Source organism: Muntiacus reevesi, chromosome 16, assembly GCF_963930625.1.
Source record: "Muntiacus reevesi chromosome 16, mMunRee1.1, whole genome shotgun sequence".
Taxonomy (NCBI): Eukaryota; Metazoa; Chordata; class Mammalia; order Artiodactyla; family Cervidae; genus Muntiacus; species Muntiacus reevesi.
Window position 1 is genome coordinate 44,005,281 of NC_089264.1, and position 26,751 is coordinate 44,032,031.

The window sequence follows — 26,751 nt, forward strand, 5'->3', positions numbered from 1 at the left end:
ATTTGCAAATATTTTCTCCCTTTCAGCTGGTTGTCTTTTTGTTTTGTCAATGGTTTCCCTTGCTGGACAAAAGCTTTTAAGTTTAATTAGGTCATGTTTGATTATTTTGGTTTTATATCTTTTCCTTTAGTTTACAGAACCAAAAATTATTGCTGTGTTTTATGTCATAGAGTATTCCATTTATGTTTTCTTCTAGGAGTTTTATGGTTTTGTCTTACAAGTAGGTCTTTAATCATTTTGAGTTTATTTTTGTGTGTAGTGTTAGCAAATGTTCTAATTTCATCCTTTTACAAGTAGCTGTTCAGTTTTCCCAGCACCATTTATTGGAGAGACTGTCTTTTATATATCATTTATCCTTGACTCTGTGAGTTTATTTCTGGGCTCTCTATTCTGTTTCACTGATCTTCTCTGTGAAGAAGATCATCAGTACCATACAATTTTGGCATCAGTACCATACAGTTTTGATTACTGTAGCTTTGTAGTATAACCTGAAGTCAGAAAGCATGGTTCTTCCAGCTCTGTTCTTCTTTCTCAAGATTGTTTTGGCTATTTGGGGTCTTTTGTGTGTCCATATAAATTTTAAAAATAATTGTTTTAGTTCTGTGAAAAATGCCCTTGATATTTTAATAGAGATGGCATTGAACCTGTAGATTGCTTTGGATAATATCGTCATTTTAACAACATTAATTCTTCAGCCCATGAACATGGTATATTTTTCCTCCTGTTTGTGTTGTCTTCATTTTCTTTCATCAGTGTCTTATAGTTTTCTGAGTATGTCTTTTACCTTCTTGAAAGTGAAAGTGAAGTCACTCAGCCATGTTTGATTCTTTGTGACCCCACGGACTGTAGCCTACCAGGCTTCTCCTTCCTTGGGATTTTCCAGGCAAGAATACTGGAGTGGGTTGCCAAATCCTTCTCAAGGAGATCTTCCCAACTCAGGGATTGAACCTGGGTCTCCTGCATTGTAGGCAGATGCTTTCCTGTCTGAGCCACCAGGAAAGTCCTTTACCTCCTTAGATAGCTTTATTCCTAGATAGTTTATTATTTTTGATGGATTTGTTTCCTTAATTTCTCTTCTGATCATATTTTGTTAGTGTTAGGAAATGTAAGATTTCTGGATATTAATTTTGTACCCTGCAACTTTACTAAATTCATTGATGAGCTTTAGTAGCTTTTTGGTGATGTTTTTAGGATTTTCTACTTATAGTATCATGTCATCTGCAAACAGTGATGGTTTTACTTCTTTCCCTCTAATTTGGATTCCTTTTATTTCTTTTTCTTTTCTGGCCACTGTGGCTAAGACTTCCAGTATCATGTTGAATAAAAGTGGTGAAAGTGGGCATCCTTGTCTTAGTCTGGATCTTAGAGGAAATGCTTTCAGCTTTTCACCATGAGAATGTTGTTAGCTGTGTGTTTGTCACACATAGTCTTGATTATATTGAGGCATGTTCCTTCCATGCCTGCTCTTTGGAAAGGTGTTTTTTTTTTTTTTTTTTAAATCATAAATGGATGTTGAATTTTGTCAGAAACTTTCTGTGTCTATTGAGATGATCATGTGGTTTTTATTCTTAAGTTTGTTAATGTGGTGTATCACATTGATAATCTTCAGTTATTCAAAAATCCTTGCATCTCTGGGATAAATCCCACTTGACAATGGTATGATCCTTTTAATGTATTGTTGGTTTCAGTTTGCTAGTATTTTGTTGAGGATTTTTGTGTCTTTGTTCATTAGTGATACTGGTGTGTACTTTTCATTTTTGGTTAAAAAAGTTAGCTTTGAGATCTGGTTGAATCCCTCCGTTTTGTAGATAATTGAAGCTACTAGAGGATGCATAGAGCTCTCTGCATGGCCTAGACTTCCTGTTTCCCAAATTATTGGCTTTTCCTATTTTGTCTTCCTTCAAATTAAATACTGGGTACTTGAGAGAGACTGACTTCTTTAGGCACATAGATGACTGTATCATTCCTAAGAGGTCAGGTAGAAAAGTACACATGATATTAGGGAGAAAAAGGAATGTTAAGACTTTAGTTTCTTAAGTTACAAGTAATTAAAACTGCTTCAGAGAAGTTATTGATCTTTTTTTTTTTTCCACCACAGTTTAGACAAAGAGAACCTTGTTATACTTTTCAGGGATTAAAATGGATGTAATTTAGTAAGAAGTAAAGCTCTGTGTGGTTGCTGCATAACTTTGTACTTGAAATTCAGTTGAAATTTTACTTAAAAAACCATTACTTCAGAATAATTTTAGTAAAATTTTACCTTGTGTTTAATATGACTTTCAAATCAGTTGTGTTTATAAGAGAGAGCTTCTTGAAATCTAATTCTTATCTACTTAATTCTTTATTCTCACTAAATGTGCTTGCGCTAAGTTGCTTTAGTCATGTCCAACTCTTTGCAACCCCGCGGACTGTAGCCCACCAAGCTCCCCTGTCCATGGGATTCTCTAGGCAAAAATACTGGAGTGGGTTGCAGAGCCCTCCTCCAGGGGATCTTCCCAACTCAGGGATCAAGCTTGTGTATCTTACATCTCCTGCATTGGTAGGTGGGTTCTTTACCACTAGCTCCACCTGGAAAGCCCCTCACTAAATACAGTCTTGAAGAAAATTGTTTCCTTCAAATTTAAGTTGAAACTGGTAGTGGGAAGGGTTATTATTTGAGCTTTGAAGATTCCGTATATTGTATCCTGTTCGTGGGCTTCCCTTGTGTCTTAATGGTAAAGAATACATCTGCCGATGCAGGAGACATGGGTTCCATCTCTGACTTGGGAAGATCCACTAGAGAATGTAATGGTAACCCACTCCAGTATTCTTGGTGGGGAAATTCCACGGACAGAGGAGCCTGGTGGGCTGTAGTCCACAGGGTCACAAAAGAGTCAGACACAACTCACCAACTACACAACAACGACAGCGTCCTGTTTGTGGGGGCTTTTTCCTCCCGCTTTCCCACTGCTGCAGTAACTGACGACCCCAGACCAGTCTGCTCTCCAGTCCTCCAGCTTAACCTTCTCTTGCCCCTCTCCCTCTTTGTGCGTGCATGCTAAGTTGCTTCAGTCGTGTCGGACTATTTGCAGCCCTGTGAACTGTAGCCCTGTAGCCAGGCCCCTCTGTCCATGGGGACTCTCCAGGCAAGAATACTGGAGTGGGTTGCCATGCCCTCCTCCAGGGCATCTTCCTGACCCAGGGATTGAAGTCACATCTCTTACGTCTCCTGCATTGGCAGGCAGGTTCTTTACCACTAGCGCCACTTGGGAAACCCCTCTCCTTCCTTAGTACAGCACATATTTCAGTTGCTAATTATTATCTCTGGTTCCTGCTATCTGTTTTTGTTTGAGAATTTCCTCTTCCCTTCCTTTTTTTCCCTTTCCCAAGAAGTTTATTACTTGTGAAATGATGAGCCACACGGGGTCTTATTAATGGGAGGAGCCCAGCTTTGCTAAGGCAACTTTAAAATCCCAAATGTCTTGTAGAAAATATGTGGCCCATATTTTAAATGAATTACATGCTAGATTTGTTAATAGTTATTTTGAGGAAATATTTTCTAGAAACTGAGGCTGTGTTGCTTTTGTATGAAAAGTAATTTCTCTGAAGAGTTAGGTATAGTTGCTTAGTTGTGTCTGACTCTTTGCAACCCTGTGGATGGTATCCTGCCAGTCTTCTGTGACCATGGAATTCACCAGGCAAGAATACTGGAGTGGGTTGCCATTTTCTTCTGCAGGGGATCTTTCTGACCCACGGATCGAACCTGAGTCTCCCACATTCCAGGGAGATTCTTTACTGTCTGAGCCACTGGAAAGCCCCTGAGGAGTTAATAAGGATTTATATAAAGTTAATGGTAATTTTGTTTAAAGTAACTTTGATTTAAAGTTGAAGGTGGCATTTAATACAGCTTGTGACTTCTTTGTTCTGAAAAACGACATTTTATTCAAATAAAACTCATTACATACATCCTGTCACAAAGGTAGTGCTTATACCTCCACAGAGAAGGTTTAGTTCCTTTATGTAATAAATGTGAGTTTCTTTGTAGGTTTTATGAGTGTTATTAGCAGCACTGTAGTTCTCCAAGTTTACTGAAGTGAAGTATTGCTTTTTAATTGTATTTTTCAATGCTACTCATAAGAAGTCATGAGGATGTGTATTTTATGCTAATTTTGCAGCTAGGGAAACTAAGAACCAGAGATGTTGAGGTTTGCTGAAGGTTACATGGTTACTGTAATAAAATTGAAATTATGGCTTATGTCTGATGCTGAAGTTGAAGGTATTGTGATTATTTAGGAAATTTTGGTGTTGATAGGTAGACTACTACTTGTAATTATAATCGTTATGTATAAAAATGCTGTAAGAGTGAAGAATAGGAAGTACCTGTTACGAGTCAGGAAGTCTTTATAGAGGGAGTTAATCCCTGGTGAAGAGATTCTTCAGGGATCAGAATGTGTCTTGTATTTCCTGTTGCAGAGATTGGGCTTTACTCTACGGGAGACTGGGAAGTACTGAAGGATTTCAACAGGAGGGGAAGATGTGACCATCATCTTATCCTGAAGATATGGGGACCATAAAGGGGGATACATTTGTAGTTTGGTGGTCCTGGAGATAGGGGGACCATTACAAGAAGGCTGTGGGGCAAAGCACTGAGGTTCTCTCTGATGGCAGTGATGGAGAGGTAGAGAGGCTGGAGCTGGATTCGAGCTTTTTTTTTAAAAAATTATTTTTTTTTGAAAGATAATTGCTTTACAGATGGATTTGAGCTTTTGATAGTCTGACGACATACAATTGTTGTTCACACTTATTCCATTCCCCCTGTCACCACCAGTGTCAAAAATAGAGCTAAAAGTTTGTGTTTAGAAAACTGACCCAGTTCTGCAATCTTCAGATTGCTAATTTGCAAAGAGCCTTGCTCTAAATTGTTAAGAGTATAGCTACATTTAGGATAGAAATCATTTTTTAGTGACAAATCTGTTTCTTTGGATGAAAGCTAAATTTATGCCTGGATTATGGTAATAGTGTAAATAAGACTTTTCAATGTAAGATATACACAGTCATTTCAGGAAGCAAAGCTCACGTTACTTAAAGTGATCAGTATTATTTTATGAAAGGCTTCTTTATTCCCTTCTAGATCATTTCTTAGAAATATCTGGTTGAGTTCTGTAGGCAGGAAGAATGCAGTAATTGTCCATCTTTTTGACATCATATCCTTCTGAGCCAGATTCTACTTAATCGATGCCACCCTGCATCTTGTCCTTTCTTCATGCCCTGAAGTGCAAGGGACCTGTTGCAGTGTTCCAATCCGTCATGTGGTGGAGTTTTCTTAGATTTTCTGTCAGAACAGTCTTCCTGTTGTTAACTGTGCCAAAAAAAAAAAGGTTTATATGAGCTTAGTTTTTAGTCTCTAATCATTCAGAAATTTAGTTTATTCATCTAGATGTGTCTTTCTGTAAAATTATGAAGTACAGAGGAAAATGATTCATTGTTATCTTTATGCTTGATAATCAATAAAATCTTTTATTTAATGGAGGCTGCATACCATAGTGGAATTAAATGAAGGTTCTAGGAATTAATACAATTTATCTTTTAAATATTTTTGTAATCTGCCTCATTCTATCTCACCTTATTAGCACAACCTTAGTTTAGACCTTGTGGCTTGAGATAATAAAATAACTTGTCTCTCTGCCTCTAATTGGTTGTTCTTACATCCACATACTGGAGCTTCCTGAATATTCTATTCCAAACATAAATCTGACACCATCCCACTCGTGTCTCCATGAATTTCTCATTGCTGTTGTGTTCGCTAAGTTTTTGAAGTTGTGGCGTAACTAGAGTGGTTTCTTGAATATTTAATTTCCATGAAATCTTGCTTTCTCTGACAGCTTTACACACCCCCCCCACACATATTTAATTTTTTGTAAAATATTTTAATGTAGATGTTTCTTTTCATGTTTTAAGTACTATTTACTTAATTATTTATTGGTATTATTATATTTATTAAAATACTTAATACAGGTTAATGTTAGTTGAGACAGGAGTATAAAATTATGAGAAGACAGAAAATAGGACACATCAGTTCAGTTCAGTCGCTCAGTGTTGCAGAGTCACAAAGTGTCCGACTCTTTGTGACCCTATGAATCGCAGCACGCCAGGGCCTCCCATCACCAACTCCCGGAGTTCACTGAAACCCATGTCCATCGAGTCAGTGATGCCATCCAGCCATCTCATTCTCTGTCCTCCCCTTCTCCTCCTACCCCCAATCCCTCCCAGCATCAGGGTCTTTTCCAGTGAGTCAGCTCTTCGCATGAGGTGGTCAAAGAATTGGAGTTTCAGCTTCAACATCAGTCCTTCCAATGAACACCCAGAACTGATCTCCTTTAGGATGGACTGGTTGAATCTCCTTGCAGTCCAGCGAACTCTCAAGAGTCTTCTCCAACACCACAGTTTAAAAGCATCAGTTTTTCGGTGCTCAGCTTTCTTCACAGTCCAACTCTCACATCCGTACCTGACCACTGGAAAAACTATAGCCTTGACCAGATGGACCTTTGTTGGCAAAGTAATGTCTCTGCTTTTTAATATGCTGTCTAGGTTGATCATAACTTTCCTTTCAAGGAGTAAGCGTCTTTTAATTTCATGGCTGCAATCACCATCTGCAGCAATAGGACACATAACTGATAGTAAATAAGAAAGTGGCACAGATCTCTGGCAACCATCTTCATAGTTCTTAAAGGCCAAGTTTAGCTGAGGATTGCCAACCCTGCTAAGAATAAGAAAAGACATTTTGAATGTTTGGAGAAAAATAAGGAAAGTAGCAGATTATTTCTGATCTTGTAATCATAATGAAATAGAGACTCAAACTTTTCACCACCCGTTTGACTCTCTCTTTTGTTAGGAAAGTAATTTGACTGAAAATGGTAGATCCAAGTTATTTTGAGAGAATAGGATGAGAAAGGAACTAACTGTTCTCAGTGGCCAGGATATTTTCATTCTAGGGTCTAAAAACAACTTTAATAATCCTGTTGTCATGATCTCTGAGCAGTCTTAAAGACCAGGAATAGTATGTGAAGGCTGACAGTTTTTTTTTTTTTGAGGTATAATTGACGTATAATAAATGGTTTCTATTAAAAGTGTACAGTTGGCAAAGTGTTAGTATATGTATATACACTTTGCCACAGTTAGTGTATGTATATAAATCTTTGCCACAGTCAAGATAATTTACATAGCCATCATCCCCCCAAATTTCCTTTGCCCCATGGAAGAGAAGACAGAAAAAGCAGTCCATGTGGAGGAGAACAATGATACTACGCTGTCCTGAAATCTGGAAAAAGGAGAGACTGGTCAGCTGTGGCAGATACTTACTGATAGGCCAAGTAATATGAGAACTGAGCGTTGGCTACTGAATTTAATAATGTAGAGATCGCTGGTGATTTTGACCAGGACGGTTTAGGTGAAGTGGTAAGAGCACAAACCTGACTGGAATGTATTTTAAAACATTTCTTAAATTCAATTTTTTAAAGGTTGCTTTCCACTTTCAGTTATTACAAAATATTAGCGATGTTTCTTCTGTTGCACAGTATTGGGTCGGCCAAAAAGTTTGTTTGGGGTTTTCATTACATCTTATGGAAAAACCTGATTGAACTTATTGGCCAACCCAATACATCCTTGATCCTATCTTATACCCAGTAGTTTGAACCTCCCATTTCTCCACCCATATATTGCCCCTCTCCCCCAAGCACTGGTTTGCTTTCTGTATCCATGAGTTTGCTTCCTTTTTGTTTTTTGTTATATTCACTAGTTGTATTTTTTAGATTCCCCATGTAAGTGGTATCTTACAGTATTTGTCTTTTTCTTTCTGACTTATTTCACTCAGTATAATACCCTTCAAGTGTATCCAAATTGCTGCAAAACTTCATTCCTTTTTTTATAATTGAGTATTATTCCATTGTATTTATATACCATATCTTTTGTTGGTGGACCCTCAGGTTGCTTCCATATATTGGCAATTATAAGTAATGCTGCTTTGAACATTGAGGTGTGTATATCTTTTTGAATTAGTATTCTGATTTTTTTTTTTTTTTTCTTTTTGAGGGAGATATATACCCAGGAGCAAAATTGCTGGGTCAAATGATAGTTGTGTTTTTAACTTTTTTAGAAACCTCCCTATTGTTTTCCATACTGGCTGCGCTGGTTTACGTTCCCACCAACAGTGTGTGAGGGTTCTTTTTCCTCCACATAGTCTCCAATATGTGTTATTTGTGTTCTTATTGATGGTAGCCATTCTGATAGGTAAGGGGTGATAATCTCACTGTGTGTTTGATTTCCATCTCTCTGATGATTACTGATGGCGAACATTTTTTCCTATGCCTGCCTGTTGGCCGTCCACATTTCCTCTTTGAAAAGATGTGTTTTCTTCTGTACATTTTTTGGTGGAGTTTGTTTTTGATGTTGGGCTATATGAGCTTTTTATATATGTTAGATATTAATCCCTTATTGGTTGTATCATTTTCAAATATTTTCTCCCATCTGGTAGATTGCCTTCTTGTTGATGGTTTCCTTTGCTTTGCAAAGGCTTTTAAGTTTAATTAGATCTCATTTGTTTATTTTTGCATTTCTTTGCTTTATGAAGACAGATCCAAAAAAATATTGCTGTGATATATGTCAAAGAGTGTTCCACCTATGTTTTCCTCTAGGAGTTTCATAGTATCTGTATCTGGTCTTACGTTTCGGTCTTTAATGCATTTTGAGTTTACTTTTGTATATGGATTGGTGAATGTTCTGATTACTTTCTTTTAGATATAACTGTCCAGTTTTGCTAACATCACTTATTTGAGAGACTGTTTTCTCCGTTGTATACTCTTGTTTCCTTTGTTGGAGATCAATCGACCATAAGTGTGTGGGTTTATTTCTGGACTCTCCATTGTGTTTCATTGATCTGTGTGTGTTTCTGTGCCAGTACAGTATACTGTTGTGATTACTGTAACTTTGTAATATAGTCTGAAGTCAGGAAACTTGGCTCTTCCAGATGTGTTCTTTCTCGATTGCTTTGGTTGCAGTATATTTTAACAGAAAGGGAGGAGAGAAATTAGAGATGGTAAATTAACAATGTTTTCGAGGAGATTTTCTGAAAGAGGAGTAGTGAAGTGAAATTAAAAGAAAAGTACTTTGCCCTTTTTTTTTTTTTTTTTTAAAGAATTAAAAGGATGTTTATATTCTGATGCTAGTAATCCGCTGGAGTTTCAGCTTCAACATCAGTCCTTCCAATGAACACCCAGGACTGATTTCCTGTAGGATGGACTGGTTGGATCTCCTTGCAGTCCAAGGGACTCTCAAGAGTCTTCTCCAACACCACAGTCCAAAATCATCAATTCTTAGGCAGTCAGCTTTCTTCACAGTCCAACTCTCACATCCATACATGACCACTGGAAAAACCATAGCCTTAACCAGACAGACCTTTTGTTGGCAAAGTAATGTCTCTGGCTTTCTAATATGTTATTTAGGTTGGTCATAACTTTCCTTCCAAGGAGTAAGCATCTTTTAATTTCATGGCTGCAATCACCATCTTCTGTGATTTTGGAGCCCCCCAAAAAATAGTCAGCCACTGTTTCCCCATCTATTTCCCATGAGGTGATGGGACCAGATGCATGATCTTAGTTTTCTGAATGTTAAGCTTTAAGCAAACTTTTTTTTTCACTCTCCTCTTTGACTTTCATCAAGAGGCTTTTTAGTTCCTCTTCACTTTCTGCCATAAAGGTGGTGTCATTTGCATATCTGAGGTTATTGATATTTCTCCTGGCAGTCTTGATTCCAGCTTGTGCTTCTTCCAGCCCAGCATTTCTCATGACATACTCTGCATATAAGTTAAATAAGCAGGGTGACAATATACAGCCTTGACGTACTCCTTTTCCTATTTGGAACCAGTCTGTTGTTCTATGTCCAGTTCTAACTGTTGCTTCCTGACCTGCATACAGGTTTCTCAAGAGGCAGGTCAGGTGGTCAGGTATTCCCATCTCTTTCAGAATTTTCCACAGTTTGTTGTGATCCACATAGTTGAAGGCTTCGACATAGTCAATAAAGCAGAAAGAGATGTTTTTCTGGAACTCTCTTGCTTTTCTGATGATCCATTTGACGTTGGCAATTTGATCTCTGGTTCCTCTGCCTTTTCTAATACCAGCTTGAACATCTGGAAGTTCTCGGTTCACATATTGCTGAAGCCTGGCTTGGAGAATTTTGAGCATTACTTTACTAACGTGTGAGATGAGTGCAATTGTGCAGTAGTTTGAGCATTCTTTGGAATTGCCTTTCTTAGGGATTGGAATGAAAACTGACATTTTCCAATCCTGTGGCCACTGCTGAGTTAGGCAAATATAAATATAAGCCAGCTTAACCCATGACCACTCATTAGCTTTCTGTATCAGTTCACTCATTCAGTATATGCTTCCTGAATGCTTGTTATGTTTCAGGTGATGACAATATTGCACAAATATTCTTTTTGGGTATTTTTAAAACTGAGAAGTCTTTTTCTTTTGACAGATTGTGGGATACAGAGAAAAATTAAGTTCTTTAGATTTGGACAGATCTAGGTTAAATTTCAGCAAAACAGTTAAAACTTTTTACCTGGGAGTAAACTATTTTACATATGAGAGTCTTGGCTAATTGATCGTGATAAGCTCTAGTATGTTTCCAACTTGGTAGGGTTGTTGAAAGAAGTAGAATTAGCCAAGCAAAGCAGCTGGCATGTAAGTTACCCAACAAATACTCTATTCCTTCTTTATCTTCTCTTTTTATATTTTAGGGTGTATTTGGTTTGGGGATTAGGCTAACGATATTCAGAGTTAAGTCTAATTAAAACTAATGATTTTGCTATCTGTTAAGGTAATAGCAGTATAATAGGAAGGGTACACTTAGATTGCTAGAGACTTGGCATTGAATTCCTGCTGTGCTGTTTACTTTCAATGGCCACTTTACCTTTCTGGATAATAATAAAAGGTATCTATTGAGTGTTGTTTGTGGAGTTCTAAGTATGTGCCAACACTGTGTTATATGTTTTATATGTAGATATCTCATTTAATCCTAACAACAACCTTGCAGATATACTGTTATTCCCATTTTATAGATGAAATAGTTAAGGCAAAGAAGTTAGATAACTTCCCTGAGGTTGTATAATAAGTGGCAGAATGAGAATGAATTGAAAGTTCTTTTTTCCCGTATAGAATGCTTAACCTTTCTCATCAATAAAATTGGGATACTGTTTTTATTTTCTTATTGTTGTTGATTTCTCGTGCTGAGACAGAAGTGAAACAGTGACATGCTCTTAGATCAATGCCTGGCAGTACCAATAATGTTCTTTATTTCCCAAAGTGTTGATATAGGTAGAATGGTTTTAATACTCTTTGTTTTCTACTTGTTTTGCTCATAGCTTTTTATTTATTTATTTAGCTCATAGCTTTTTAAAAAATTGTAAAATATATATAACATCAAATTTACAATTTTAACCATTTTAAGAATATGAATTAGTGGCATAAAGTACATGCACCATGTTCTGGTTGAAATTTTGAATTACCATTTCCTTCCCTCCAAAACAAACGAAAATAAGCACAGCTATTCCATTGCTCTGTGCACATAATATTACTAATCATCACTAGTGTTCATAGCCTCCTGGGAAACCAGGAGTCAGTAAATAAGTGTATACATGCACCTGTTTACTTCTGTTTTTTTCACCTAGTCAGCAATATTTTCCTGCATATGACAGAGACAACAATGTCATGTACAGATATAGTATTGCTTTCTAGGAGGTTATAGTATAGAATACAATTGGAAAAATTAGGCAGCTGTCAGTGAATCTAGAGATAATACAGCTGCATAAATACTTCTGCTAATTTATTACTATTAATGTTAATATTTAAAAAATTGATTATTAAAATCAAAAGAATATATTGGTTAACCATGAATATAAGTGTAGATATTTTTGGATTGAGGAATGTTTGGTAAATGAATTGCATATTAAGAGTTTTGAGGCAGAGGGGATTAGCTTCTGTCTCCTACCTTTGAGAAGATTAGCAGGAACTTCTTGAGGTGAGGAGGACAACATGTTTTGTGTAGGCGGGGGAATAAGTGGGAGTAAAATAATAAGAGATGGTAAGTTGAAAGATGTCCCTGGAAAGTGAAAAAGGACCTAAGTAACTGAGTTTGTATCCAGTAGTCTGTTTAAAACATTTGGAAGGTATTTTTGGACTTAGCAGTTTTTAAGGGAAATTTTTAGCTAACAGATTGGGGAGAGCTTTCTCTCTTTACAAGAGTCAGACTACTTCTTTGTCAACAAAGTCAGTCATTCAGAGCTCCAGTCATTAGTCAGAAGAAATTTCAAAGAATAGGCCCTTTATTTTCTGTTCAGCATAACACTAAAGCCATATTTGATAATATCAATGGATGTTTCTCAAAAAAATAAATTAATCTTTCTATATGGCAGGTTTTGGTGATATGCTTGACACTGGGAAAATAAGGGAAAATAAACTGCCTTAAAGAGGATATCAAAAAAGAAAGAAGGCATTATTCACTTTCTTTTTGAATTTGAATCAGATTGTTGGTTTATTGGAAAATGACACCAAATGCTAATCTCTGAAGATTTTAGAGAAAATATCTCAAAATACTCTGATTGAAGTATTTGATTTGATAAATGGCTTGAAACATTAATGAAAGTACTAAGTATGAACAATATTTGTTTAAAATTTTTTTCTCTGTGGTAGTAATTAAGAAAATCCTAATCATGAGGCTCATAAATAATCGCCAGTGTGGTAAGTCAAGTTCTTGGCAGTATATGATGTTACACATTGTTAATGGGCTTCAGTCATTGGTTTGTGATTAAAAGTCGGCTGGCTCTCCTTCTTAGTTGTTATGAAATTGCTGACCTTAAAGGTTTTATAGGAGGGAAACTAGCTTTAAAGACTGGATTTGCTTTTTCAGGTTCATTTATTTCTTAAGTTCTCACATTTCTGAACTGTGTCCCTGCCTGTATCAGTTGACTGGTACAGAAAAAATAAAGAATATGGCATAAATATTGGTCTCTAGTGAAGGCTTAATGAAATCACTTTTGATGCATTTTGTGACTGTGTTGTTTGGTTACACTCAGCCAAATAGAAGTGTACCTTTGTTTTACCTAGACTTGTAGCTCAGAAATGTCAGTCATAGTTGCCTCCTTTCTCTGACTACATTTCAGCTGTCACTTCAGTCTGACCTTTTCCATCTGACCAACTGCTGTGATTGTGGTTTATGTTCTGTTACTTCCTGCCTGCAGTTGGAATAGGCATTCAGTGGTGACAAACATGTTAACTGAGACGATAGTTTCCTCTGTAGATTAAAATAAAACTGACTATATAGGAAAGCATTTTTTTTTAAACTTGAAAGCACGACACAAAATATAAATTGTGACTTATCTCTGTTATAGTTACTAACAAATTGCAGTTCAGTTCAGTCGCTCAGTTGTGTCTCACTCTTTGTGACCTGGTGGACTGCAGTACACCAGGCCTCCCTGTCCATCCCCAGAGTTTATTCAAACTCATGTCCATTGAGTTGGTGATGCCATCCAACTACCTCATCCTGTGTCGTCCCCTTCTCCTCCCACCTTCAATCTTTCCCAGCCACTTAAAACTTTATCAGTAGCTTCTTGAATATTCTATTTTTTAAAATTTATTTTAATTCTCGGTTCCTTGTCATTCACTGACTAATAGCCCCAGGCCACCAGGTTCACCTCCTACTGCTTCTCCGCTTGCTAGGGTTTCCTTCCTCCTCCTAGGGAGGAGTGTTGCCTGGCAGAGGGCAGTTCCTTGTAACGTGGGACTGACCCCGGGCGCCGCCCGAGTGGAGGCCCGAGGCAGCAGCTGGGGGAGGTGAACGGCAGGAGCAGTCAGGAGCACTCTCGGCTGAGCGCCAGCCTGCCAGCAGACTGCTCTGTGGGGCCCAGATCTTATCTCACTTCCTCTTCGGGTTTGTTGTTTTCTCTTTTTTTAAAGCCCTGCTTATTAAAATCCAATTTCTTTTTTATAATAACCCCCAAAAATGCAATTGCTTCCATGTAAAAATCAGTCAGACATAATTATTTATTAGGAGTGCTGATCCCCTGCAGGAAGGCGTGGCAGCCCACTCCAGTATTCTTGCCTGGAGAATCCCATGGACAGAGGAGTCTGCTGGGCTACAGTCCATGGGGTCGCAAAGAGTCAGTCACGATGAAGCAACTGAACATGCAGACACTGTATAATAACAACATACATATATCATAACAGATATAATGGTAGTAATGTGTAGTAATCAGTAAAATGGGGCTTCTCTGGGGGCTCAGTGCTAAGGAGTCTGCCTGCCAGTGCAGGGGACATGGGTTCAATACCTAAGTTGGGAAGATCCCCTGGAGAAGGAAACGGCAACCCTATCCAGTATTCTTGCCTGGGAGATCCCATGGACAGAGGAGCCTGGTGGGCTACAGTCCATGGGGTCGCAAAGAGTCGGACACGACTGGGTGACTAAAACAGGAATCAGTGAAAAAACAAGCTTAGGCTTTGCCATCGTGAAATTTCATCCTTACTGCTCGAGTTTTAGAGCCTTGGATCTTAAATATTTTAAAGTTCTCTTTCCAGTAATGTTTTAATAATGTGTTATATATTTTGTTCATTAAGTATTTATACAGCTGTCTTTGACAGTGGATAGATAAGACTTCATACTTCAGGCTCTTGGAGGCCACTGAATAGTTTTCATGAGAGGAGGAGTAATATTAATACATTTCAACTAATGAGTAGAGTTACTGTCAGTGTTGTAAAGACGTAAGGGATTTCTGTTGTCAGTTTCTACATCTGAGTTTTCTAATCAGCCAAGTAATTTCGTGAAAAGTTTTTCTCTTCCAAACTTTTGTATTGGAAACCAGTTAGGTAAGTAATTCAGCGTACACATTTTTTGAGTGCTTACCATGAGCCAGGCCCTGTTCTAGGCACTCAAGAAAGAGCAGTGCCTATCATCTCATGATTGCTTTATAGTGGAGGAGTGGACAGTAAGAAGATAAATACATAATATATGCACTGTGATTAAGTGCTGTGAAGAAAAACATAGCAAATAGAAAAGGTGAGGGATATTTTAGATGAGGAAAGAAGATGACCTCTGAGGAGAAACATTTGTGCTGGGATGAAAAGAGTTACCAACAATGGGTGAACTTGGGAAAAAGAGCTTTGCAGGTTGGGGAAACTGCAAATAGGGGTTTCAGTGAGTAATTTATTAGTATTTTCCCCCCTTTTTGGCACTTTACAATAATCTACAGATCCCTCCATAATCTGGCCTTCATTGATACTGTCAGTCTTCACAGTTTACCCAAACTCACGTCCATTGAGTCAGTGATGCCATCCAGCCATCTCATCCTCTGTCGTCCCCTTCTCCTCCTGCCCTCAATCTTTCCCAGCATCAGGGTCTTTTCAAATGAGTCAGCTCTTCGCATCAGGTGGCCAAAGTATTGGAGTTTCAGCTTCAACATCAGTCCTTCCAGTGAACACCCAGGACTGATCTCCTTTAGGATGGACTGGTTGGATCTCCTTGCAGTCCAAGGGACTCTCAAGAGTCTTCAACACCACAGTTCAAAAGCCATCAGTTCTTCGGCGCTTAGCTTTCTTTATAGTCCAACTCTCACATCCATACATAACTACTGGAAAAGCCATAGCTTTGACTTGACGGACCTTTGTTGACAAAGTAATATGCTGTCTAGATTGGTCATAACTTTCCTTCCAAGGAGTAAGCGTCTTAATTTCATGGCTACAGTCACCATCTGCAGTGACTTTGGAGCCCCAAAAAATAAAGTCAGCCACTGTTTCCTCTATTTCTCCATGTATTTGCCATGAAGAGATGGGACCAGATGCCATGATCTTAGTTTTCTGAATGTTGAGCTTCAACCAACCTTATCACTCTCCTCTTTCACTTTGATCAAGAGGCTCTTTAGTTCTTCTTTCTGCCATAAGGGTGGTGTCATCTGCATATCTGAGGTTATTGATATTTCTCCCGGCAGTCTTGATTCCAGTTTGTGCTTCTTCCAGTCCAGCGTTTCTCATGATGCACTCTGCATATAAGTTAAATAAGCAGGGTGACAATATATAGCCTTGACGTACTCCTTTTCCTATTTGGAACTAGTGTGCTGTTCCATGTCCAGTTCGAACTGTTGCTTCCTGACCTGCATACAGGTTTCTCAAGAGGCAGGTCAGGTGGTCTGGTGGTCCCATCTCTTGAAGAATTTTCCAGTTTATTGTGATCCACACAGTCGAAGGCTTTGGTGTAGTCAATAAAGCAGAAATAGATGTTTTTCTGGAACAGGTAATGGAGTTCAGAAGTCACAACTCATTAAGTTAGAATTCAAAGGCCTTAAGACACTGTACCGAACGGAAACAGAATTTCATGTGGAGAAAAGGATCACTCTTGCTATATCCTCAGCTCCTGTCTTTCCTTCCCTTCTGCTGTTCCATCGTGGCAAACACCAAACCTTCGAGGAGTCTTCATCATTCACCTTCCCAGTCCCCGGGGGCGTGGGCCGTTGAGCGCTGCCAGGCTTCCTGCAGTGCTTCCTGATGGTTGTGCCTCCCAGCCTTGCGTCCGTTTGTCTGCCACTGTCACCAGAGTGATCTCTCTTATGAATCTGATTTTGTGGGTCTTCTCCTTGAAATCCCTAGTGGGCTTCTCATAGTTTTCAGGATAAAAAATCCAAATTCCTTAGTATGGAAAAGCTACTTTTAGAGTTTTTATCCCTTCTTACCAATCTCCTATTTGATCTCTTGTTTATTTTTTTTCCTCTGAGTGTAATTTGTACCAGACATATTAACCAGTTGTATTTCTCTGAGTGTTTCTTGTTCTTTTCATGCCACTGAATGTATGATGCATGCATTTCTCTCCTTCCCAAGGTCATTGATCTTTAAAACTCCCTATGTTAAAACTTCATCTTTAAAACTCCCCATGTTTACCTCTAGAAAAGTTCTGCCTCTTCTTTCCCAGTCTGGATTAGGTGCTGTCCCTCCATGCTCTCCCAGCACTGTACAATTAATCTTCTCAGTGCCAACTGCATGCCTTTTTGCCTCCCTAGCCTATGAGCTTTTTCAAGTACAGGATACTCTTATTATCTCTTTAATTCCTAATGCTGGCCAGTGGCTTGCCCAGTATAGAAGACTAGAACTTTGTGATTTAGTTAATGTATGAAGTAGCAGTTTGAAGTAGCAGAATTTACAGATGACCAGAATGTGTCCAGCTAAGTTGTGGGTGTTACGAGCATGTGAGAAATGGAAGAACATGGCCCCTGCCCTTTTCATAAGCTTAGTCATATGGACAAAATCACGTTAAGCACTTAGAGGTTAAAGTGAGAGTTGCTCAGTCGTGTCCGACTCTTTGCGGCCCCATTGACTATACAGTCCATGGAATTCTCCAGGCCAGAATATTGGAGTGGGTAGCCTTTCCCTTCTCCAGGGGATCTTCACAACTCAGGGATCAAACCCAGGTCTCCTGCATTGCAGGCAGATTCTTTACCAGCTGAGCCACGAGGGAAGCCCAAGAATACTGGAGTGGGTAACCTATTACTTCTCCAGCATATCTTCCTGACCCAGGAGTCGAACCGGGGTCTCCTGCATTGCAGGGGGATTCTTTACCAACTGAGCTATCAGGGAAGCCAAAAGCAGGACCTGTTGTACCAGAAGGGGGATTCGAACCCACGAGGATATAAATCCATTGGATCTTAAGTCCAACACCTTAACCACTCGGCCGTTCTGGTACAACATTAAAGAATGATTTGAGAATAAAGATATAGTTGAGAATTTAAAATTCCTTGGCATTTCATTATCTGCTCTTTGTTCTGTTTTTCCTTAATATTTACCACTCCTAACATGCTATTCATTTTGCTTATCTTGTTGTGCTCATCTCCTCCACTAGAATGTAAGTTTTATGAGAAATTTTTCTCTGTTGTTCACTGCTGTTTCCAGTGCCTGACACATGGTAGTGCTCTGGATATTTGTTGAATGGATGGAATGGCATTCAGAGAAAGAAGTACTCAGGAGTTGGTTTTTATGAAATACTTCATGAAGAAGTTACATTCAGAGGTAGATTCTGAAAGAGAATGTTTTATTAATTTAAGTTAAAAAAAATACAATTTTGTTTGCATATGAGTTTTCTCCCAGATATAGGACTTCCTCCTTTTCTCTGCTTTTTAACATTTCTACCGTCCTCACTGTTGACATTGCTTAGAGAGTTTAATAACAAAGCCTATTTAATCAGAGTGATGCTGACCCTTTCCTTATGTGCTAGTTATAATAAACTTTCACTTCATATGCTTATTTGCAAAATAAAATATGTATAAAATTATGTCTGTGAAAGGCAATAACACATTGTACACATAATCTTCTTTATGCTATATGTTGTTGTGATACCTGAGAGCTTATATTTTATTTTGCATTCATTCAGGATAAGTTGTGGGCATCTCAGGGTTCTGGATGTTTTGTGAATTAGGGATTTTAATTGACCATTATTTTTATAAGTTCTTAGATTTTTAGCAAATGTTAATCAGAGTTTTAAATATTTACACATTTATGTCACATAACTTCTAATTTCATTTTTTATTTTTATAGACTTTTCTGTTTCCTTCCAAGACTAAAGGAATGAAAATTAGGTTTTGATTTAAAACTATTAAAAATGTTAAACTGCCAAAATGGTCTATAAGTAGAACATGTAGGTAGTAGAGGCTTAAATTGTTTTTTTGTTTTGTTTTGTTTTTAAAGGAAGTTATTAGTTGGTCTCCAGGACTGACTTCTTTTTTAATTTTTTTCCCCTTCAGTGCAGAATTAGATACTCTTAGGCCATTTTAACTACAGTAGAGCTTAGTAAATATCTAGTCTACTTGCTTTATTTTAGAGGAGATGTAACTAAGACACAAGGACACATGTAACTTATGTAACTAAGACACAAGTGATTTGTCCACAGTCAGTTAATTTGTACTTAGACCAGATGATAAACTAGATTTTTAACTATTGTTGATGACCATTTTAAACTGTTGTTGTTCAGTCACCAAGTCATGCCTGACTTTCTGCAGGCTCATGGACTGCAGCACGCCAGGCTCGTCTTTCCTTCACTATCTCCCAGAGTTTGCTCGGATTCGTGTCCATTGAGTCAGTGATGCTATCTAACTGTCTTATCCTCTGCCACCCCTTTCTCCTTTTGCCTTGAATCTTTCCCATCATCTGGGTCTTTTTCAGTGAGTCAGCCCTTCGCATAAAGTGGCCAGTATTGGAGCTTCAGTTTCAGCAAGAGTCCTTCCAGTGAATATTCAGGGTTGATTTCCTTTAGGATTGACTGGTTTGATCTCCTTGCAGTCCAAGAGATTCTCAGGAATCTTCTCCAGCACCACAATTCAAAAGCATTGGTTCTTTGGCGCTCAGCCTTCTTTATGGTCCAACTCTCAGATCCATACATGATTACTGGAAAAACCATAGCTTTTACTTTAAACTTTAAGACCACACTATTTGTAGAAATACATGTGAATTTGATGACATTTTAAAAAGATATTATTTTACTGTTTTAGTGACTTGGTATAAATCACTTCTTGGAATTTGTCAGTCTACCAGTCAGCCAGATTGGGTATGAGTGAAGTTTTGACAGTACTTTTCCATTTTGATGTACAGGCTGTTTACTGTTTGAGGTCTACAAGAGGTAATTTTTATTAATCTCATTTTAAATCATGAAAAATTACATATTCTCTCTAAATTATTACTTTTGACAATCTACTTGTGAGGATTCACATTTCCATACAAAATTATTTAGGCAATAAACTTATGTTAAGAAAAACATAAAGAACAAGGTTTTTAAAAATACAGTTTTTCCTTGTTGAATCTAAAAAGTTGCACATTTAGAGACTCACGTGATGTACTCTTTGAATCTGTTAGAAAAATGATAAAAACATTTCTAAGGATCATGTCAATGGTTCTACATTTCTTTTTCTTGTATTCTTTGTGATGTTTCCCTCAGGACTTACATTTTAAACTGGACTATACAAAAAAAATCCCCTTGTGATCTGTAATTTTTTTTTTTATAGTTTTTAAGGAGGGAGCTTATCTTTTTTTGGGGGGGGGTTAATTTACAAATATAATGAGTTGAATAAGAAGATGATTGAAGATGTGGAAGAATGTGGACAAGTTGAATTTAGTACTGGTTGTAGTTTGATATCAATTAAGTTGAATTATTTATTTTTAGTATGTTCATATACTATACTTTTGATGTGATGAGTACCCCGCTAGATAGAATTCTTAAAGCATTGTAGTTTGACTTAGTCTGCAATTTAATTTGTTGCTTTAGTTTGAAATTCAACTGTCTTGACTACAGCCTGTGTTTTGGGGTGGCAGGTTAGTAATCACCCTTTGTTTTATTTCAGATCCATGCCTGTCACTGAGTCCACCATGCTTCACAGAAGAAGATAGATTTAGTCTGGAAGCTCTTCAAACAATACATAAACAAATGGATGATGACAAAGATGGTGGAATCGAAGTAGATGAAAGTGATGAAGTAGGTGGAGACCCTTTTTCACTGATATTCTCTTGTAACAGCGTAACCAAGTTTATATAGTCTTGAATTTTCCCATTATTCCTTATATGACTCAACTCCATTTTCCTCGTCTTTAGTTTTTCTCTTTACGTTTTAATTTGTATTTAGCATGTTTTTTTCTTTTTTTATGCATATATAAGTCTTCCCAGTTTTATAAGAATCCTTGGCCTCTTGTACTTGCGTTTCTCAAACATATATTCTGTTCTATGTCACCTATTGCTGTTTTATAAACCACTAGCACATTTCGTCGTCTAAAACAACAGTTTTATTTTTCCTGGTTCTCTGGGTTGACCGGGCTTTGCTGGGTGCATTTTCTATTCCCATAGTTATGGCCTAGGGTCACGGTGGCCGTTGTATTCAGTTGTGATCTCTGTTGGGCTGAAATATCTCAAATGATTTTTTTTCCCTTCAGTCTCTGCATTTGGCAGTTACTGACCTGTCGTCACTCGGGGGTCTCACTCAGACTTCCTCACAGCAGGACAGCTGGCCTTCCAGATGGCACTGTTCCAAGAAAGCTAGTTTCCACGTGAAAGTGCTTAACACACCCCTGCTTGCCAATGCCTGTTAATATCAAATTGGTTTAAAGCAAGTTAATTGGCTGAATTCAGAGTCTGTGTGGGAGAGGATTATATGAAAATATGAATGCCAGGATACGTGGTTTATTGGTGGGTCACCAGTATCGTAATCTACTGTAACCACTGTACAAATAAATAATGCTTTATTTCGTAAGGATTCTCACCTTACCCCTGGTCTGGTGTCCCTTTTAGTTTTCTTCATAGAAATTGTTTTCTTTATTTGATTATGGTCTCATTCTTACCAAATTTCCTGGTCATTATTTTAGGTCTTTTCAGCCTTTTCGTTGTATTTGTCAGTGTTGACACTGTTTTCTTTTAGTTTATATAATACTAAATTACATTGTTTTCTACATTATTATCTAATGTTGTGTAACAGTGACATCTTGTCATCCCACTGTTGTCTAATCACATTGTTATGTAACAGTAGCATTCTCTAAAGATCAATTTTTGACCTGCTGTATCCCTGTGGCTTAAATGGTAAAGAATATGCCTCCAGGCGGGAGACCTGGTTTCCATCCCTGGATCAGGAAGATCCCCTGGAGAAGGAAATGGCATCCCGCTCCAGTATTCTTGCCTGGAGAATTCAATTCACAGAGGAGCCTGCAGGGCTACAGTCCATGGGGTCGCAAAGAGTTGGATACAAATGAGCGACTAACACTTTGAATACTTTCATAAAACATTTACCTTGAAACTCCTCATCTGTTTTTAGGTTACTCTTATTTCCTCCATCTCTAAGTCAATTCAGATTCTGACCTACATGTATGGCTTTCTGCCTGATGTCTTTTGAGGACTCTTGTTTTCAGATTAGTTTATCTAAAACAAAGTCCCAGCTCTTCTCTTTGAAATCCTTCAATGGCACTTGTGGACCTGTTTCTCCTTTGTGTAGTCTTCTGAGTTAGGAGTTGGCAGACTTTAATGTAAACGACCAGGCTAAGGGTTCAGATGTGTCCCACTCCCTAATTTTGAAGTCCTAACCCCCAGAACATCATATTGTGACCTTATCTGGAAATAGGTTTATTTCAGATGTAGTTATTTAAGAGGAGCATATAATGGATTAACATGGGTCCTTAATCCAGCATGAGTGGTGTCTTTGTAAGAAAGGAGAAAACCATGTGGAAAGGCAGATGGGGGAGGGCGATTATCATGTGCCAGTGGAGGCAGAGATTGGAGTTATGAAGTTACAAGTCAAGGAATGACAAGGATTGCTGATGACCCCAGAAACCAAGAGAAAGGCATCAAACAGGTTGTCCCCTAGAGCCTTTCAGAGAGCATGGCCCTGCTAACACTTGATTTCAGATTTATAGCCCCCAGACCTGAGAAAGAATAAATTTCTGTTATTTTAAGCCATTCAGCTACGGTACTTGATTACAGCAGCCCTAGGAAACTAGCATAGGCTAGCTAATAAGTATTTTAGATGTTTGTGGGCCATGTAATCTCTTGTATCTACTCATCACTCCCACTGTAGTGCCAGGCAGCCACAGACCGTACATGGAGTCATGGTCATGGCTGTATTTCAGTGAAACTTTGTTTGCACAAAAGCCAGTATTGGGCTGTAGTGTCAACCCCTGCTATAAATGAAATTCTGTGTTCTTAGAATTAATCCCCCCCCACCTTTTCCACTTATCTGTTCTAGTTATTGTTCCATTTTAATCTAGGTATTTATTATTTTATGGGTAGATTATCGCTTCTACATTTTTCTGCTCTAATTCATCATGCATATCACTTTGAGAATGTTTTTCTCTGGCTTAGAAGTTTAACAGTGATTTCTTAGTACTTATTAGATCAGATATTAACTCCTTAGTCTTTTTTTTTTTTTTTGACTGTCTCTGCATCAACTGATTTCTGCTTATTGAGATAATAATCTCTTCTCATTGGGTTTAAATCATTTTGAATTGAGCTCAGTTCCAGTAATACCAAAATCATGGCTTCAGTTCAAAATAGTCAAATTTATTTGTTCACTTTCAGAGCTACAGATGACAGGATAGTTCTATTTTACATTGTTCTCAACTTAAAAAGTATTTGAAGTATGTAAATATATTCTATTGGTCAAAAAGTAGAGTAAGTGAAATGAAGTTGATGGATTATTAGTTTTACTTACTAAAATGTAACAAAGTGGTTGTCATTTATTGAGGGTCGCTTTGTTATACTGAGTAATTCATCCTCTCAGCATCATCACCATTGTTTCTCTCTTCCACTACAAAGACACACAATATACACAACAAAGTCAAGCTATAAAACTACTTTTAGTTTTTTAGTAAAGCATTTAAAAGTAATGCCCTAGATTATTAGTGATAAATTGTTCATTCTAATCCTCTGAAGATTGTCTAAATGGTTTATTTAGTTGTCAGTATATTTACTTAGGATCTTGAAGATCAGTATTCTAACATAAGTTTTATTTACTCCATAAATTATTACTATCCGTATGAATTATGGAATAAGTAGCATTTTATGTTCATATATTTGATAACTCTTTGTAAAGGAAATTATATTGTCTAGACTGAATAGATTTCCTGAAAATATTGTTGTACATTTTCTTAATCATTTACAGTATTAGTTTGATCCAACTCGGTGTCAGCTCAGAGTGTCTAGTGTTAAGTAGATGAGTGCCCTGTTCAGTTTCATAATTCGGTCCATCAATTAAATTGGAAATAACTTTTAGCTCTAAACCTTGTACTGTGTTGAAAGGTTATAATTTTTATAAGTTATTACACTAATGGTGCTGTTTCCTCTGATTTTTGGTATTACTGAGGAACTAATCATTGTTTAACATTGTTTTAGGTTAACGAAATATATTAATTCAGAGGGTTTATTTCGGGGAGAGTTAGAGTTGGGCCTGGAAGAACATATATAGTTAATTTGGAAAGTTTTGGTATTATAAAATGTTTCAAAAAATATCAGTGTGCACTTTCACTTTTTAAAGCTAGACTAAGTTTTAGATAGCCACATTTCAGAAGTTATAAGTTAATTTAAGATTGATTAATTTTGAGCCTAAAAAAGGTTAGATTTTTTAATATTAAAAATCTACATGATAAAATTAGTCTTGTCATTAATTGATATATCAGGTTATAAATAGTATTACTCTGGGGTGTTTTCTGACACCAAGCAGTTTTTCAGTTTTTTAACACCCAACTGCATTTCCAGGAATTCAATTGTGGCACTCTCTACCTGGAGATAGAATCAAATCCTGTGAGTTAAAGGACTCAGTCTCATTATATTGCCCTCACTTCACATGAGAGCCACAAGTCTCTGGTTTTTTATGAACTTTAGCCGACTAGCCTTGAATCTGAGACTCCCATGGCTCTTTCCTCAGATTTGAAAATTTGCTGGGTATGTATCTGAATAAAACGAAGACATGAATTCAAAACCTACATGCACCACAGGTTCATAACAGCATTATTTAAAATTGCCAAGATATGGAAGCAACCTAAGCATCCACCAGCAGATGAATGGGTAAAGAAGATGTGGTATACAATAGAGTATGACTTAGCCGTAAAAAAAAGTGAAATTTTGCCATTTGCAGCAACATGAATGGACTTTGAGGGTATTATGCTGTTAAGTTAAATAAGTCAGACAGAGAAAGACAAATATGTATGATACTGCTGAAGTGTGAAATCTAAACATACAACAAATTAGTGAAGAATACAAAAAAGAAGCAGAGTCACAATATAGAGAGCAAACTGCGGTCACCAGTGGGGAGAGGGACGTTCTGGGAGGGCCAGTACAGTGGGCATAAGGGATTAGGAGGTAAAAACTGTTGAGCTACATGGATATATTGTACGACACAGGGATATATAACCAATATTTTGTAATAACTGTAAGTAGACTAGAGCCTTTAAAAATTGTTAGTCACTATTGTACACCTGTAAGTTAGATAATATTGTTTATCATCTGTACTTCAATAAAAAAAAGAAAATTTGCTTCAATGGCTCACAGAACTCAGGAGTACACTTTACTAATGTTTACTGGTTTATTAAAAAGACTACAACTCTGGAACAGCCAAATGGAAGAGATGTACAGGACAGGGTTTGGTAGAAGGGGCAGGCCTTCCCAGCACCTCCCACACCGTGATGTGTTCACTAGTCTCTGAATCTCTAAGTTCAGGAGTTTTTACAGAGCTCAGGTTTCCCGGAGGTCAGGTGAGTGGTACTGAAATTTCCAATTCTCTAATCACTTGGTCTTTTTGGTGACCAGCTCCATCTTGAGGCTGCCTGGAGGCCCGACCCTTACTCATCTCATTAGTGTGAACTCAGGTGTGATCAAAGGAGAAAAGAACACTTATCACTGAGGAAATTCCAACAGTTTTAAGAGCTCTATGCTAGGAACCAGGGATGAAGAACAGATATATTTGTTATTCTATCACAATTATAAAAATATTTAAATATGAAAAAACAGCAAAAACTCATGTTATTTAATTATTAAACGTGCATTCAATGGGAAAGATCTGTTCCAATAGTGTGTTATATTACTTACTTAATATTAAGTAAGCTTATACAGATAATTGACAGCCTATTTGAATGTATTTGATTGCATAATGAATGGTTTCTAGAATTACAAGTTATTTTAATCTTTTTACCTCATCATCAGATAATAAGTGCTCCACTGTGTGAGGTGTTATCATTATCACTGTGCCAAACAAAGTAAGCATGCATGACTGTAGAGTTTATACTTCAGTGGAATTCTTATTCAATCTTTTAAATTTTAATGGAATTCCAAATATTTTGTAATGAAAATAAAAACTATAAAACAAAACTTACGTTTGAATTGAATTCTTTTATTCAATTAATAGAATTAAATTGAATTCTATTAGTATGATAGTTGACCTTTAATATTTAAAAACAGAAGATGATATCTTTCTCTTTGTATTTCTTTTAATATTTAAAAGCAAATACAGCATGCTTCTGTGTTTTAATAGTACCCCAAAGAATCTAGAAATCCATTGTACAATATGGTACCTACTAGTCCGTATGTGTATTGAGCACTTAAAATTGTAGTGTGTTACGTGTGTAAAATGTACTTCAAATTTGGAAGATTTATATAAATATAAAACATTTAAATTTTGAAATCTTGATTACCTGTTGGAAGTGGTTATATTCTGAACATACACACTGAGTTACATGAGATACAAAATTTGTTTTACTTGTTTCTTTTTACTTTTTAATGTGACCCCTAGGGAATTTTAACTCACAATTTATTTCTATTGGACAGGACTGATCTTAGAAACTATAAGGTATTGCAAGTGTTAAGGAATGGGTTTTTAATTCTGAGTTTTCGGACCAGTTCCTTACAGCTGTGTCTTGATTTGTATTTCTTCAGTGTCTCTTTTTTAAAGTGAATATTAACACTATTATAGGTCTCCAGTAGGCATCATTAGGAAACTTCCCGAGTTTCTTAGGGAACCTTACTCAGAAATTTTAAAATACTTAATTTCTTGTGATTTTTTGAATCAGGGTATTGCTTTTAAAAGTATTTTGAATTAAAAACTTTTTACCGTAGTATAGTTTCTTCTCAATGTTGTGTTAGTTCTGCTGTACGCGGAGTGAATCGGTTATGTGCCATTTCTCCATTGATGGGAGTTTAAGTTGTTTCCATATGCTGGCTATTGTAAATAGTG

General features: G+C 37.2%; 1 protein-coding gene and 1 non-coding gene across 4 annotated transcripts in view; one reads left to right on the forward strand and one right to left on the reverse strand.

The window, feature by feature from the left end:
* STIM2 (stromal interaction molecule 2) overlaps positions 1–26,751 on the forward strand; it is a 163,618-nt gene that overhangs the window by 39,913 nt on the left and 96,954 nt on the right. For all 3 annotated transcript variants that reach the window (XM_065907438.1, XM_065907439.1, XM_065907440.1), the window contains exon 2: positions 20,396–20,526. In XM_065907438.1, the coding sequence (XP_065763510.1) occupies positions 20,396–20,526 (131 nt within the window). The remainder of the gene's footprint in view (positions 1–20,395; positions 20,527–26,751) is intronic.
* On the reverse strand, positions 17,667–17,749 carry TRNAL-UAA (transfer RNA leucine (anticodon UAA)). Its single transcript has one exon. It is a non-coding gene; the product is annotated as a tRNA-Leu (tRNA).